The sequence below is a fragment of the Arachis ipaensis genome, chromosome B04 (assembly GCF_000816755.2).
Source record: "Arachis ipaensis cultivar K30076 chromosome B04, Araip1.1, whole genome shotgun sequence".
NCBI classification, from domain to species: domain Eukaryota; kingdom Viridiplantae; phylum Streptophyta; class Magnoliopsida; order Fabales; family Fabaceae; genus Arachis; species Arachis ipaensis.
In genome coordinates this window covers 120,726,502-120,743,178 of record NC_029788.2, presented here as the reverse complement: position 1 = coordinate 120,743,178, position 16,677 = coordinate 120,726,502, and the positions used below count along the sequence as shown (strand labels likewise).

The window sequence follows — 16,677 nt, the reverse complement described above, 5'->3', positions numbered from 1 at the left end:
TGGTGGTTTTTTAGTTGGATTAAATCCCTTGGAGAATTTGACGAACGAGATGACAAAGACAGAAAAGGATAGTGGACGTTCTCTAAGGAAACAAAAGAAAATTTTGATGGCCAAGAACGTTATTAACCGTTACAATAACGATGCAATTTTTCAGCCCCTCCACGGTAGCATCTCCGATCGTGTCTCTCTGTCTCTTGTTGTCACTAATTTTTGTTTTTGACCAAACACAAAAATTCTTAACGTCATGTGTTTTTCAAAAGAGTTCTTGTTCCATGGCGAGGCCTGCGAAGTCGCAAGTAACTTCCGACGAAGCCATCTGTAGCTGTTCGAGCTCCGAGGAGGAGGAGTAGGTCAACCAGTAGATCAATGAAGAGGAGGAGGAGGAGCTTGAGGTGGTGGCTCGTCAAGCTAGATCCGATGACGATGAGGAAGCCGGAAATGATAGTCGGCACGATGACGATGAAGATTCCACCACCGCCGAAGATGCTGTGAGCAGTTGAGAGTTGTTGTGTTTAGGGTTGGGGGTGGGGCCGGAGGGTGGCGGGTGGACGGTGGATGGTGGACGGTGGATGGTGGATGGTGGATGGTGGAGGGGTGGAAGGTTGGGTTCGGTGATAATGTAAAGGCAGAACACACAAGACGGTGGACAGTGGGGTGGGGTGCTGTTTTGGAAAGTGAAAAAGTGAGAGTGAGAGAGTTGGAGAAAGTGGGGTGGGTTCAGATAATATAAAAAGTTTTTAGTTATTTTTAAATGGTTAAATTATACAATTAGTCTCTATATTTTCACTAAAATTACAAATTAATCTTTACTGTTAAACATATGCAATTTACATGTTTAAAATAACGAATATGTTGATGAATATTCTGTTAAATCAAAAGTTATTTGAACGGTGAAAACTAAATTATAAAATTTAATTTTATTTAAGGACCAATTACAATCTTTTAAAATGTAAAAACTAATTTATAATTTTAATAAAAATACAGGTCCAATTGTCTAATTTAATCTATTTAATATTTGGTAAATTAAAAAACACTTGCATTCCACTCTCCTTGTAGCGCGTAACCATGGTCATGTCTTAGCGGTCTTTAACCAGTAACCACCTTAGATTGAGTTTGCTAAATGACACATAATTCTCATTCTCCAACTTGTATTTTACCACATTCTCTCACTCTTACTCTCACTCTCACCAACAAAGATTTTTCACTAATATTTTATTTATTAATCCTCTAATACCCTTTTCCATCACTCTCACTTCCCACCATCTCTATTTCCATGATCTGAAAAACAATTGCCTCAAAATTGCACAACTATATGAAGTTAAAAACATGGCTTTCAATTTGATTCTATGGTATCAACCCAATTTGGTTCTTATTGTTTTTGTGCTCTTTTCATGCTCCTTTTGTGTGTTCTCTTCAACTGATGAAGCTGGTGGCAGTGGCGAAACCTTTACTGTTTCGAGCTTCAGCTACCCTGAGACTAGGCTCAGACCCTTTGATTTGCGTTATATCAGAGGTGAGTGAGTCAATTAGCATTTACCCTTTTGTTTTTATGATCATAATTTTGCTTTTTTTTTTTTTTCTTCTTCTTGTTCGTTTTGCAGTTTGAATTTTAGTGGGTCAGAATTGAAATGTAATATAAAGTTGAATTTGCAACTGTAGGAACCCAATTTTCCTCTATTCTCTCTTTCTGTTAGTTGATTCATCATGATCATTCTTCAGTGATCCCTTTTGTCTTCAATTTACCTATTCTGAAGAGTCTTATACAATTCTCTAATTGAATTTAATCATATTAAGCATGCCTGTTTTTCCATGTTACTGTACTAAGACAGTTAAGAATTATGGAGTTTAGCCTTAACTCATGAAAGTATTTTATCAATTTAGCCTTAACTGTTGACCAAAATTAATTTTGAAAAATAGGATGCAATATTATTTGTTTTGGAAGAACCAGTATTTCTCATTTGATCTATAATTTCTGGGGAATTGAAATGTACGTTTAAGATAGTATTACTTGAGAGTTTAAAGAGTGAGGAGTAACCTTTATTTTTTCTTCAATCCTTCTGATTTGGTGATTTAATTGGTATGTGATACATGCTGCAGTTGACTTGCCGCCATGGTTCTCTGTGCTGTCTATAGCATTGAACTCAAATGTAGACCTTGTAAGTATATTCAGTTCATACTTCTTTGTTGGTAGGAATGATGACTATTAATTGAATTCATTTCATGTTATTCTATTTTGATGTCTTGTCTTATGATGCCTCATATTGTATCGGTTAAAAGTTAAAATGAAATAGCTCTCTGATTATCATAGCTCTCTAAGATACCATCTTACTGTGTGATCGATGGGCTCAGGCATATTTTTTGCCTCTTTCATTTGTTCGTATGCACACTGTTTCAGGATATCTCAAGAATTGAAACGGCTTCACAAAGTATGTTGCCGATCATATGCTTTAGAGATGGAAGTCCTCCACTGCCAGATGCCTTAAACATATCAATGACGAATTCAGCAATCTCAGGTAGGCAACAAAATTGGTTACACTGTTTCTTAAAACCAGACTTCGAGAATGCAAATTCCATCTTAATTTCTCTCTACTCTGAACTTGTATACTTATTTTTAATAATTTTATGAGAAACTGAGAATTTTTCCTTCAGTGTATGGCGATTTCTTTGTTATTAAGTAATGAATGAATGATGAACTAGAAATGTATACTGTTTACTTTTTGGCCTATTGTCGCACACTTGCACATTGCTTTCAAATACTTTGACAGTAGTCCAGCACTTTTTGTATCTCAATCTGTGTTTACCTTCTCGAGCAAAAAGAAAATTAATGAACGACATCTCTTACCTGAACTTTGTGGCGTCAACGTTCCATTATGGTAATGTTTTTTTGTTCCTTTTTCCTTCAGGGATAAATGGTCTTGATGTAGAGCAGTGTTTTCCAATGCAGAAAAATATCACTATGACATTGACAAACAATCAGGTATTTTTGTAGCTCCATTTTACTTATAGCAATATCTTTGATCATAGTCATAGATGCTTATGATGATATCGAATTCCAATTGCTGAGGGGTTGCACTCCTAAAAGCTTAAGTTATTAAGGCACATCATTAGTTTTAAATCAAGTTTCCTGCATGCTCCTCAAACTTGACCTTGTTTGGCTTGAGGAATGGATAATTTGACTTTCATAAGGAAGTGGAGTAGGAATACTCAGCCTCCGAATTGCAGTCATATAGACACTTTAACTGTTAGGTGAAGGCATAAGATTAATTTTATATCTGTAACCCCATTTTATTAGTGGATAAGGGTTAGTTTGTAGGATTACTAGGTGTTCATAACACGCAGCAGAAGCAATAAAGTAATCCATAATGATCTAAATAAAACTTCAATATATATAGACCAAGTAAGCGGACAAGGTTCTTGTGGCGAAGAGAATTGATGATGATGAGCTCGTCCAAGGAGTCATGTGTGCTATAGATCTTGTCCCTCAAGAACTTCTTGGCAGCCACCTCAGTCTTGTCCTTAGGAAGTGTTCCTTTGTAAACAGCTATGGATAAGGATTAGTTTGCAAGGGAGTTACACTTTTCTTTTCATAATATTGATATATCATATGTCATATAATCATGCATGACAAATTATATTTCAGATATCTCCAGGTGTTTGGTACATTGGCCTTTTCAATGGCATTGGACCTACAAGGACACAGTCAAAGATGGTATGATTTATTTTCTAAGTGTCCCCTTACTACAATAAATTCTTTACATATTTTAATTCGACTCATTCTATTTCCCTTAGCTGGGGTTTTGATGCATTCCTTATGAAGAATTATGATCTCTGTCTGTAGATTATCCGAGGTCCGGCATACTCCTTCATTGCTAATATCAGTGTGGAAGCATGCGCAAATTCAATGATGAGGGGGAATTTCTGTAACAGTACAGTATATCCACTCTCATGCACATCTTCCGGTAACTATAATGCTTTGGCGGTTATGGCGAACACGGCAGTAATGGAGAATGTTGTGACCTGCAGGAGTAGTTTTAAAATGTTTTGTGGTCATGAAGGTGTACCAAACTTCTTCTCCTTGGATATAATGAATGTGGCAGAAGAACTTACCTTTACAGTAAAAGATGTCAGATTCAACACTACATCTTTGAATAGCAGTTCTGCTGCAAATGATGTTCATTTAATGTGTTTTGTTCGACACGGTGCAATGCCTTCGGCAACTTTGTATGATTATACCAGTGATTTAAATAAAGTTCCATTGGTTATACATTCTCCACTAATTGGTCGGTGGTACATTAGTATAGTACCTGTCAATCTTACGACGACTCGGGACAGCAATGCTGGAGTTTGCTATTCAATGGTGTCACATCTGCTTCAATGCCCTTTTGGGAAAGGTGGGCCAAATTGTACAATGAATAGCTACATGCTCCAGGTAGAGTTTGCAAGTGTCTCTCTTTGCCTCTGTTTTTGTTTTTGAGCTGTGTCACCTTGATTGTTATCTTTTGAAATGATAATAATAAACTTTTAGAACTCCTTGTGCTATACAATCAGTTCTATATCTTGATGCTTGAAGATAATTACACGCAGGAATGAGTTAATTGATGAGATGAGAATGGTTCTCTGCAGACATTTGTAAGGAGAGGTCCAACCCCGTTTGAATCGTACTACTTACCGGTCAGTGGCGGAGCATCACATGATTCGGCAAACTTCCCTCTCGAGCCACTTTTAAGCAACTCATCATACAATGGACAACCAGATAACATTTGGACTTTCTTTCTTTTGGACATACCTCGCGGTGGAGCCGGAGGAAATATTCATGTTCAGCTTTCCTCGGATGTCAAGATCAATTATGAAATATATGCTCGATTTGGTGGATTGCCGTCGCTTGTTAGCTGGGATTATTATTATGTGAACAAGACAAGGAGAAGTGATTCATCCATGTTTTTCAAGCTCTATGATTCAAGGGATGACAAGGCTGATTTTTATATTATGTATGCTAGAGAAGGAACTTGGGGATTTGGTCTAAGACATGTTAATACCAGCAATGATTCTTTAAAGGGGCCAACTATCATGTCAATTTCGCTTGAACGGTGCCCAAAGCATTGTTCCTCCCACGGCGAATGTAAATTCTCTTTTGATGCTAGCGGATTGACATCATACAGGTTTATTTAAGCCCTTCTCAATCTGTTTTTTCTTTAAATTGCTAAACTGAAACCATAAAATTCCTTGTAATGACCGAGACATTGTATCTTATGCATTTGTTCTCCAACTTACTAAGGAATTTACCATTCTACTTGTTTATTTTCTTGACTCAGCTTCTGCTCTTGTGATCGAAACCATGGAGGCTTTGACTGTAGCATTGAAATTGTAACTCATCAAGGTGCTTGCTTGTATCAAGGTTCAACTATTTGCATTTTCCTTTCCTTTCATTGTAGTGTTATTTTTTATCTGATTCCATGGCTATCGTTTCTGTAGGACATGTTCGACAATCAATTTTTCTCATTGTCTCGAATGCTGCAGCCATACTTCCTGCCTATTGGGCCCTTAGGAAGAAGGTTGTTCTTTCCCATACTCTTGTCAACTCTTTCTTTTCTCCTTCTAGTTTAGATTAACACACAGTTCATAAATAAAAAAAAAAAAAATTAAAATTAAAGGTTTGACGACTTTGTTCAGTTAGCAATGCTAAAGAACGTCATCAAATCTTTTTGTTCAGTTACATGTTGAGGACAAAGCACTCCTTTTATTTGTGTTGACACGGTGATTTTCTTTTAATTTGAGGATGATTTAAATAAGCAACAAAACAGGTTATTCATTATTATATAGACTTCTGTGTGTTACGAAATCAATAACTTGTTTATGCAGGCATTAGCAGAATGGGTTTTATTCACATCCAGTGGAATTTCAAGTGGACTATATCATGCATGTGATGTTGGTACCTGGTGTGCATTAAGCTATAATGTCCTACAGGTTAGGACTCTGCTGCCAATATTCCTTTGATTCTTTCCGAAAATATATAAAAAGAAAGCTTTTGAAAATGAGACTGGTGCACTGCTCACATTATTGGTACAAGCATCAATAACCTCTTGATTTTCTTAGAAATTTAGTTGTTTTAAGCAATCTGTGTCTCGTTTGGTCTTGAGCCGTTGGAGTCACTTGTAGTTTCCAAATAGGTAATGAATTACCTGGCTTCTGGCTTTACCTCAATGATGTTATCCGTAGATCAAATTATTTTTTCGAATGGATTTGAACTAATCCTTGATGGACTAACTTTCGCTTTACTCGTGTCAGTTCATGGACTTTTGGCTCTCCTTCATGGCTGTGATTAGCACTTTTCTTTATCTTGCTACCATTGATGAAGTATTTAAGAGAGCAATCCACACAGTTATTGCTATCCTTACAGCCCTATTGGCAGCAACAAAAGCAACCAGGTATTTGAACTAGTGGAATAAGAACATGAGAACACGTGCACGCAAAACCCGCTCCCGTTAAAGATGCTTTGCCTTTTTTGTGCTTACTATGTGGAATGATGCAGGTCTTCCAATATTCTTGTTGTTATTGTGATTGGTGCTCTTGGTCTTCTTATTGGATGGTTGATAGAGATCTCAACAAAGTATAGATCCCTTTCAATTCCAGTTCGATTCCCATTGAATTTACATCTCAGGTGAGTCTCCATACTTTGGATAGTAGATTTGTTTCGCGTGCAATTGCTTGGTGCTCAAGGCATGTTTCCCATTAACAAATAATATATCCCATTGCTTCTATTCGGCTTCGTATTCATGAGTGATCACAGATGCGTTTAACTGTTCACCTTGTGTGTGCTTTAAGATTAACATGTGAACATCTTGTGCCGACGGTTGATGAGATTTACTTGTGACTAGAAGAGTACTAATGATGAATTTTCACTGCAGTTTTCAAACCATAAAGACATGGATCATTAGTCTTGTCAGGACACTTCTGAGACGGTACAATTTGGCGTATGCTATGGCCGGTTTTGCTGCATTGGCCATGGCAGCAGTAAGCTGGACACTTGAAACTAGTGAAAACTACTGGTTCTGGCATAGGTATATCAGACTTCAATTTTTATGCACTGTCAACGTAAAACTCTTTTATACTAACATCCAATCAAGTACTATCACATAGATAAAATTTCCTTTTTTAGATAGTTGGCATAGAAACAATTGATCAGATGTCAGTGTAAAAGAGTTTTATACTAACAGTGCATAGAAACTACAACAATAATCTCAACATGTGTTATTTCTTTCTTTCTATCTTCTCTATCTCATGTGTTGCACTCTTTTGAAATGTTTACAGCTTTTGGCATATTACAATATATACATCTTCTTTCTTCTTCCTTTGTTCAAAGGCAAATATTGTGGATAGTGAGAATCATCTACCAGCAAATGGAAACTATGAGCTGACTCATCAGAATTCGCTTCCAAGAAGTGGTTAGAATAACGTATAATCCCTCCGTCCATGAATAATTGTCAGCATTGATAAATTATACATCGGAAAGTTAATATATCTGGTGGTACCTGGAGTCCAGATACATTAACATTTCGATGTACCAAATTTATCAATATAACAGTTATTCTTAAACGGAGAGAGTATGGGATAGTTGTGTAGAAAAGAGAATAAGGTGATCTTTTAAGATCTTAGTATTTTTGTGTTAAGGTGAGTTGGTGGCACAAAAATTTGTGGCTGCCTCTATTAGATAAGAGGAATATATATATATATAGCTGCTGACTTGAAATCATTCTAGGAGTGTGACTTGTGAGTTCTGAGGCCAATAACAGTGATTAAAGCAAAGAAAAGTGTCATGTAAATTCTCTTCAGCATAAGGTTTGTTTTCTATCATTCTTTTATAGGATATAATACAAGCAAGGGATAATTTTTTGTAAAATGGGATTTGTTCATATGATGTGATTATTATTCAGGACATAAATTGTCTTTGAATTGTATAAGATTAAAGCAATTGTGTAAGAGGTGTAGTATGAAACTTCATGCTAAGTGTCTCAATCAACTAGTGTTCTATGTGTTCTATTTAACTCTTCACTAAATGTTTATAATAATGTTATTATATCTCAGCTTAGTTAGAATGTAAGGCTCTCAAATATGAAATATTCAACTTGATATTAAGATGTGCGCAATCAGTTGAGATAATTTTCAAAAGAAGTATTAGATTACTTTTAATGTCAAATTTAATTGAGATAGGGAGGGAAATTATTTTTGTAAATTACAAATTAGTTTTCATATTCTTTGAATACATTAAATGTAAAATTTGGGAAAATATTATTTTAGTCCCAATTATTTGGAATAAACATCAATGTCGTTGTTAACTTTTTTTTTCCGTCTTATTTCAAATTATTTGAAACCTGACTTAATATTATTATCCTTACAGTTAAATGCAAAATAACTACCAATGTATTTTGTGAACAAACTTTAATGATATAAGTACTAGTGTATTAACAGGTACAAATTTGACTATTAATTTATTTTTATTTATTAAATATATACAAGATAATAAATTTGAGATTACTATATATAGCTAAGGTGTTTTATGTTCAAATTTTAGAAATTATAAAAAACTATTTTTTTATGAATATATATGTCAAAGAATATTTTAGAAACAAAATTATATGCACCAAAACCTTATCAATTCCCATAATATAAGGTAAATATAATTGTGTGAACAAATTCAAAAAAATTAATTTAAATTTATATAGTTTTAAAAAAATTAAAGTAAAAAAATTAAATGATAAAAATTGAGAATATTATAGATTTCTTCTCCTCTTTTCATCGTGTTACTATCTTAGGAAAAATTTAAGTTCTTCCATGGATTACAACGTGTTCACTACAATGTTATAGTCTTTAAAAAACTCTAATTAGAAATAGAAACAGACCAACCAAATCCATGGGCGTTGAACAACTTTCTTATCAACCAATTATATTGCTCACCCTCCAAATTCCAAATAAAAAAGCTGCCTAATAAATTCTTTAACAGTAAAATATTTGCTTAAGTATTATATTACTTAGTGAAAAATGATACTAAATTTGCTTCTAACTTGTGACAAAATTAAATGCTTCCTCAAATATTTAAATACAGCCAAAAGCAACAAAATACATTTCATATTTATGAATGAATGAGTTTATTATCGTCAATATTATAAAAAATTAAATAAATCTAACTTATTCCAAAAATTAGCTCAAGAGGTAAGGAACTAAGGATTGTCTCATATTTATAAAAATTATCAGACTTTTAATTTTAGACAATGTAAAACATAATAAATATGATATGTGATATAAGAATATTTTTTAGAGAAGTTGTCAAACAAATAAAATGAATTAATAAGAAAAGTATATTCATGACAAGGACAAATAATATTACTCTACCAAATAAAATATGTTTTTCAATTTATTTGAATTCTATATTCACATTTTTATTAATGTTTGGCCAGCAGCTAAAAATGTTGAAATATTAAAAGAGTTGACTTTAATGATAACTCCTTCATTTGCAAAGAAATGGAAAAATCATGGCCGCATAAGAGATGCACCTATATAACAAGAAGAGTGCTTTTAACAAAAAGTAGCCATAAACAGAATTAGAATGTTATTTAATATTTAATTTGAAAATGATAGACACAAAAGTCTTATGGAAAATTACACCATGGCATAAATAAGTGGTTGAGATTTTTGTGTCGAGGTGTAATATATTCGATACAGAGGCCAGACCTTACTGAAATTTGTAGATTCTACGAGAAGCATTTTTTAAAAGATTTATTTGGTCAGCTATGTACTCAAAATAATAATAATAATAATAATAATAATAATAATAATTTATTATTTGCACATTCATTAATTGTTACATTTAATATGATAAAACGCGTAAAATAATGATATAGAATAATGAGGGGGAAAACAGAGAAATGATTAGGACATCATATTGAAAGTTACATTCATTGTTACTAGTTAATTAAACAAGAACATAGTATTCTTTTTTTTTTTAAAAGAAAAACTAATATTATTACAATGGCATGCTTATATTTCAAAATAGTGTCTAATAAAAGGATAAAACACTATTTATTTTGCTTATGTAAAGATATATAATTGAATTTTTATGTAAAATTTCAATTATTAAGTTGTTATTTTTTGGCAAAACTAATAAGACTATTAGTTACTGTTAAGGGGTACTGAAAAAAGCAGATGAAAAATTGAACATAAGATTATAAATTCAAACAAGATGTTTAGAAGATTAACCACCACAAATTGCAGGCTGAATTGGAGTTTATTTATTTGTTTATTATTTATTTTATTGATGAATGATGATGAAAGACACTCCACTTCGTGAATTTCTTAGAGTTTTATCTGAAATACATAATCCATTTATTATTTATTTATTCATGTATTGATAGTATGTGACAATTATGTAACTCAATCTGATACAATGTTAATGTACTTTACCTTGTAACTGTGTACTGAGTGAATGTGAAGAGAACAAAACAAACAAGTGTATACAAAGAGAAGAAAGATACACAGAAAAAAAGCCACCTTTCTCAACCTTCCAACCTCAACCCTTTTTTCCTGCTACCCAATTCCTCTCACCTTTCTCTCCTTCCCTTCCCTTCCCTTCCCTTCCAAAAGGGTAAGCTTCTTTTCTTTTGGTGCTTTCTATATCAATTTTTTTGGCCACCCCTTTTCACTTTTGACAGTTTTTTTTATTCATGGAGTGTGTGTAACTGCTGGCCACAAACCACTTGTTTGTTTGTTTGTTTGCTTCTTTTACTTTTTGGTGTGTAAATGGGGTTTCATTCTTGAATTGATTGTGGTGGTTCATGGATTCTAACCTATTTCTTGCTCTGTGAAAAGGGGTGGTTTTTTTGGGGGTTTGTGTGGTGTTTTGCTCTGTTTTATATTTGTCTGAAGGTGAATTTTGGGTGCTGCTATTCTTTGATTGCTTCTATATACTCTTTTTCTTTTCATGTTATTTGGTTTAATACTTTAATTGACCCTGTGGGTTGTTTTGTTGTTTCTAAAGTTTTAGTTTTGGTTGGAATTTACATGCCAATCATAGGAATCTGTAACTGGGATGAGGATTGAAGCTGTTGGATAAGGAATTTGTATCTCTAGCAACTCTGTGATGATGTGTATATGTATGAATGAATAATTTCTATGGAAGTCCTCTGATTAGTTTAAGTGTCACAGATTTTGAAGAAACCACTCATCTGAAACTGCTGATTAAAATTCTGTTTATTAAATTTGAGGTCATTGATTTTCTTGTCAACAGTTCAGATGCTGCACTTTACTCTCTAAAGAATAATCTGTTCTTTAAAGGAGCCAAAACCGAAATGATTACACTGTGTTTGTTTCTGCAGTGTTTATGCTTATCATTGATGTTATTGTGTCTTTATGAAAAGTATGAGTTCATTTCTGTTGTTAATTCACCTTGAATACCATTTTTGGATTGTTATATCAAAACCTTATGTATAAAGTTTGGTGAACTCTGATCGATCTCCGTTTGATGCGACGTAGCAGAAGAGAATGAGGCAATCAAAAGTAGTTTTGATTAAATATTAGAAACAAGGACTGGAAAATGGGAGGTTGCTGTTGTTCTGCCAGAAAACCTCATCTGCATGGAACACCAGTTTATTACTATGTTAGTAATTTTCGCCCTTTTCTTACAGGATTCGTAGTGTATGTAGCTCATATGGTATCTGATCTAGTAATGTTGCTTTTAGCATGCAGCTTATTTCCTTATACGCTTTTGGCCGATTACGGAAGTAAATTTATGATGATAAATAGTGTTTACATTGATAGTTTGATGCTACTCATCTCATCTAGATTGCACTATCCTTTAAGTTTTTTGTTCTTTCTCTTAGTTATTTGTCCCCTTTTTAAAAAATTAAAAATAAAAAATCCTCTTAAGCAACCAACATGTAGTCATGAAAAGAATTCCGAACTTAATCATGCTTACCTTCATTGTTGTTTTGATCAGTAAGCTTTTTCCAAGGGAACTGATTGGCATGCTATAGCTGCACCCTTGCATCAAATAATGTACGGTTCTGCTATTAAGTTATTCTTCGCTTGCAGTTTCGTCTCCAAAATTCAGTTATTGCACAAATTAGTCCATGAATTTGTAAAACTCTATTAACTCAATTCTTTCTATATCTCAATTTAGTCCCTTAGAGCGACCGAGTTGATACGAGTTTTGTCAATTCATGGACTAACTCGTACAATGATTAATTTCAAGGTGTAAATTGTAAGTAGAGAATAAATTTTAGGGGCTAATACCCCCATACAAGAATCATTATTTTCACTAGCTATTGATGTATTTTGTTAGATTAATAGGTTGGTTTGAGTTTATGATTTGAAACTACTGTATTTAAAAGAATCACTATTTTGTTCTTTCTATATCTCTATTCTAGTATTTGCTTGGAGTTTATGATTTGAAACTGAAAAACTACCATTTTCAGTGCCCGCCAACTTTGGAGGAGCGCGAGTTGTTAACCTCTAATGATGCTTCTGCTGCTTCACTCACTGCTGGATTGCTGATTGGCTTAAACCTGGATGCGTCCACACCCGATACTTTCCAGCCGCCTCCTGCGCCTCTGCCTTATGATGTGGTCTTTGGAGGTTCTGCATCAACAGATTCTGAGTCTGGTAGAGAAACCGTTAGTGGTAGTAGTTTCGAGACTTTAATTGCACGAGAAGATCTCGAAGAAGCAGAAAGTAAAGTTAAAGCTCAAGAAAATTCTGAGCCTATATCTCCCAAGAAGGCAGAGCTATTAAAATCAAATCAGACTCAAGTATTACTGACAGAAGAAGAGGATGTTTGTCCAATTTGTCTCGAAGGTATGGTCGGAAACTTGATGGAAAGTTAATCATTCTAAGCTATATTTTCCTTGTTTAGGCCATGAAAATCAGAAGGAAAAGTTCTCTTGCTTTGACAATGAAACAAGCACACGCATGCGCACCCGCATAAACCAATAATTTGCTTGTCTTTTTTCCCTTTTCTGGCACTTTTAATGCAGAATATGATGTTGAGAATCCCAAAAATCTGACGAAATGCGAGCACCACTTTCACCTGTCTTGCATTCTTGAGTGGATGGAAAGAAGTGACTCCTGCCCGATATGCGATCAGGTTAGTTTTTTGTGTCAATTTCATATGTTCATGACAAGGAATGTTTCCAGGCTGATTTCCCACAAATGCAATAATCATGCTAAGTGCTCTTTAAGGTAGCGATTGTTTTGAGGTACTGGAATGGAGACTGGGACTCAGTATCATATTTGTTGGCCTGGTACTAAAATTTCTCTCTCCGTCTTCAAAATTTCAGTATTTCAGTACCTCTAAAAAGTGAGGATACAGGAAACTGAAACTTTTGGGGACGGAGACCGAAACTTTAATAGCATTTTATACCTAAAATACCCTTATTTCAATTAATTAATTTCAACTTTACCCTTTGTGCACATTAAATTGGAGTTTCATTCTTATTTAAGTCTCTATCTCCCACTTTACACCAAACATAATACTGAAATTTATTATAGTCTCTGTCTCTCAGTCTCAATCTCACTCTGTCTCTCTTCCAAACGCTACTTAATAGTTTTGTCTTACAAAATATATGGTTTCAAAGAATGAAGAAATGAAGTAGTTCCGCAACACTCTTTATGATATTTCCAACTAGTTGCTATTGTTTGTTGTGTTGATCGTAAAATAGTTATCCCTCCTTTCTACAAAGAAAAAGTATATTGAACCAACTTTTAGTTAGCTAATACTAGCCAATTTTAGAATTTAGGATTTATAATTTAGGATGCAGGGTTAAAGATTTATGATTTAGTGTCTCGAATTGAAGATAAGTAAAATATTTTAAAAAATTTGGCTAATATTGGCCAAAAAAGGTTAGTTACCTAACATTACTCTTCCACAAAATGGCACTTTGGAAATTTGGGTACAAATTGTATTTAGATATTTTGTATCCGAACACATTAATTTACAAATGTACCTCAGGTATTGTGAAACGAAGAGGGTATACTTTTGTCATCAACCAGTTATGATTTGGTGCGAAATGATCATATTCTTCCATGTTACAGGAAATGATATTTTGATGAGACGCACACGGGAATTAATTGTTTCAATTTTAAAGATCAAAACTTGCTAAATCCGAGGAAGATAGACGAGTTCATGGCTAGGTGATGGTAGATACAGATTCAATTTCAATTTACCATGCTTTGACAGAAGACATTACTTTAGTTAGTAGGCCATCATGAGAAAAATGAGGTTCAGAAAGAATTAAAAGCAATTCCTTTAGGTATGGAAGTTGCATATTATTATTATTAGGTAGTGAAAGAATGAAGCAATGCTCAAGATTCCAAGGTAAATGTTTAAGTGATGGCTGCTTTTTGTGTTTAAGAATTCATAAGTATTTATTTATTTTCTCTTTGGTGTTTTATTTTTGGGGAAAAAATATGCATGTTGGTTTTGTAAACCTGTCTCCGTACATTTACATTTTCGTGTATATATCTCGGTGGATATTGAATATTTTCTTGTATACATAAGTCCCTTTTCCCGTAATTAGAGAGTAAGAATGAACTTCTCTCTCTCTTTCTCATTATTATTATTATTATTATTATGCAATTTTTGTTATTGCGCTCCAATTAGGGCTGCACACGGATAGGATCGGATATAGCCTAAAATTCTATCTGATCCGCACGGCACTCATCGGAGTGGATCGCATCGGATCGGATATCGGGTATATCCGCATAATTAAAAAAAATGTTTTCAAATTCCATTTGGCTATTTTTACAAAAAGAAATTTATTTTTCACCTGTTTAAACATATTTAATTCTAAAATATTATCAATAAAAGTTCTCTTGAATAATAAAAAAAAAATAATAACACAAAATTTAAGTTTAATTATTCTAAGTCGAAGTACAACATAAAAGATAAAAAACAAGATATCATAAAATTTATAAAATAACACACTAAAATTCATATCATATTTAGGTTTATTTTTTTAAAGGTTTAATTACTCTGTTAGTCCCTATAGTTTCGTAAAATTTTCAATTAGGTCCTTATATTTTTTTTCTTTTTAATTGGGTCTTTACACCAATTTTTTTTTTCAATTAAGTCTCTTTTAGTAGTAATTGACTTAATTTTATAGGGACTCAACTAAAAAAAAAGAATTGGTACAGGGATCTAAATAAAAGGAAAAAAAAGTGTATGGACCCAATTAAAAAAAAATTAGTGCAAGGACTCAATTAAAAGAAAAAAAAGTATAGGGACCTAATTGAAAATTTTGCGAAACTATAGGGACCAACAGAGTAATTAAACCTTTTTTAAACTATGCTATTTATATGTGATGTGCGGATATGCGGATTTGCGGATCGGATCCGCGGATATCACTGCCAAATCCGCAATCCGATCCTACCATAATGCGGATCGGATCCGATGGCTCTGCGGATCGGATAATATCCACAAAATTTGGATCGGATGCGGATAATTACCGCGGATATGCGGATATTATCCGATGCATGTGCGGTCCTAGCTCCAATAGCGAAAAAAACGATGAGAAATCACTTGTTTTGAGACGAAAAGTTTCAATTAATATCACGGCAAAACGACGTTTTACAGAGTAGATAGCATCCGGTTGTCCACGTCAGCGTTTTTTTAGGCTCCGTTTGGTTGTGTATATGATGAGATATAAACATAAAGACACAGACACTAAAGATATGGACATAAAATATTTGTGTCTATGTATTGTATTTGGTAAAAATAAGGAACAAGACACGTATTTTTAAAAAAGACTGAATTACCCTTCATTCAACCACAAAATTTACCTCCATCACTGTATACCCATTATTCCAAACATTGCATATCATCACCATTGCATTTTTATTTCTTCTAATACTAATATCATCTTAAATTATAATTCAAATATTAAATATATAATTTTTCTTAAAAAAAATAAAAAATTTTTGATTAAAAATATTTTAGAAATAAATAAGTTTAAAAGTATGAAAAAAATATTTTTATCGAATTTTTTTACATAGAAATATGATTAAAAAGAGAAGGTTTAATTACACGGACATATCCGATATCCGATCCGACACTAAAAAGTGCAGATATCATATCCGATCCGATCCGATGAAAATTGTGCGGATCGGATCAAATTTTCGGCCATATCCGATCCGATTCGATCCGCGGACACTTTTAATTGGAGGTACACAAATTTAATATTTTCGTGTCTTTCCGTATCTTTTAAAAATCTATGTCTCACCAAACCAAATAGTAGATATGTGTTACCGTGTCCATGTCTGTCCATGTCTCAATGGGACATAAACATCAACCAAACACCGCCTTAATGTCTAATGTTTGTGCGTCAGAAATTACTTCAGAACTAACATGAGTCACACTCGCAAAGTTTAAAAATTAAATAGGACAATTCAAATTTTAGAGGGTAAATTGAGGGACTAATCTTTTGTGCGACTTATTAGTTGTGGTTTTCGATAGATGGATATTGGAGGATTTACTCCTATTGATCTGAACAAAAGCTATTAAAGTATAAGGATTAATTTATATTTCAATAGTAACGTAATAAATAAATAAAAATTAAGCAAAACAAATAATATTTAATTGTATTATACCAAAAATTAAGAAATAAGATAATATTTATCAATAATAATGGAGAG

General features: G+C 33.4%; 2 protein-coding genes across 4 annotated transcripts; both read left to right on the top strand.

The window, feature by feature from the left end:
* LOC107635088 lies at window positions 1,114–8,044 on the top strand. 2 transcript variants are annotated; one of them, XM_016338452.2, is made up of 14 exons: window positions 1,114–1,513; window positions 2,098–2,156; window positions 2,396–2,513; window positions 2,904–2,977; window positions 3,641–3,709; window positions 3,839–4,429; window positions 4,624–5,159; window positions 5,313–5,377; window positions 5,473–5,552; window positions 5,860–5,964; window positions 6,286–6,425; window positions 6,530–6,658; window positions 6,906–7,058; window positions 7,309–8,044. In XM_016338452.2, the coding sequence occupies exons 1-14, from the start codon at window positions 1,327–1,329 to the stop codon at window positions 7,445–7,447; spliced, it is 2,445 nt and encodes an 814-aa protein (XP_016193938.1). In that variant the 5' UTR covers window positions 1,114–1,326; the 3' UTR covers window positions 7,448–8,044. The 2 variants fall into 2 exon arrangements, with proteins under 2 accessions (XP_016193938.1, XP_016193937.1); XM_016338451.2 differs by having other exon boundaries at window positions 5,313–5,395.
* Window positions 10,465–14,585, top strand: LOC107635089 (probable E3 ubiquitin-protein ligase RHB1A). Of its 2 annotated transcripts, none has more exons than XM_016338453.2 (5): window positions 10,465–10,636; window positions 11,527–11,647; window positions 12,465–12,843; window positions 13,023–13,132; window positions 14,080–14,585. In XM_016338453.2, the coding sequence occupies exons 2-5, from the start codon at window positions 11,585–11,587 to the stop codon at window positions 14,092–14,094; spliced, it is 567 nt and encodes a 188-aa protein (XP_016193939.1). In that variant the 5' UTR covers window positions 10,465–10,636; window positions 11,527–11,584; the 3' UTR covers window positions 14,095–14,585. The 2 variants fall into 2 exon arrangements, with proteins under 2 accessions (XP_016193939.1, XP_020977498.1); XM_021121839.1 differs by having other exon boundaries at window positions 10,466–10,636; window positions 11,524–11,647.

Coding starts and splice junctions, on each gene's coding strand:
- LOC107635088 (XM_016338451.2), top strand. CDS start 1,327: ATGGCTTTCAATTTGATTCTATGGTATCAACCCAATTTGGTTCTTATT. Junction 5,553..5,859: donor ATTGGGCCCTTAGGAAGAAG/GTTGTTCTTTCC, acceptor TTGTTTATGCAG/GCATTAGCAGAATGGGTTTT. Junction 6,426..6,529: donor GCAGCAACAAAAGCAACCAG/GTATTTGAACTA, acceptor GGAATGATGCAG/GTCTTCCAATATTCTTGTTG.
- LOC107635089 (XM_016338453.2), top strand. CDS start 11,585: ATGGGAGGTTGCTGTTGTTCTGCCAGAAAACCTCATCTGCATGGAACA. Junction 11,648..12,464: donor GAACACCAGTTTATTACTAT/GTTAGTAATTTT, acceptor TACCATTTTCAG/TGCCCGCCAACTTTGGAGGA. Junction 12,844..13,022: donor TTGTCCAATTTGTCTCGAAG/GTATGGTCGGAA, acceptor CTTTTAATGCAG/AATATGATGTTGAGAATCCC.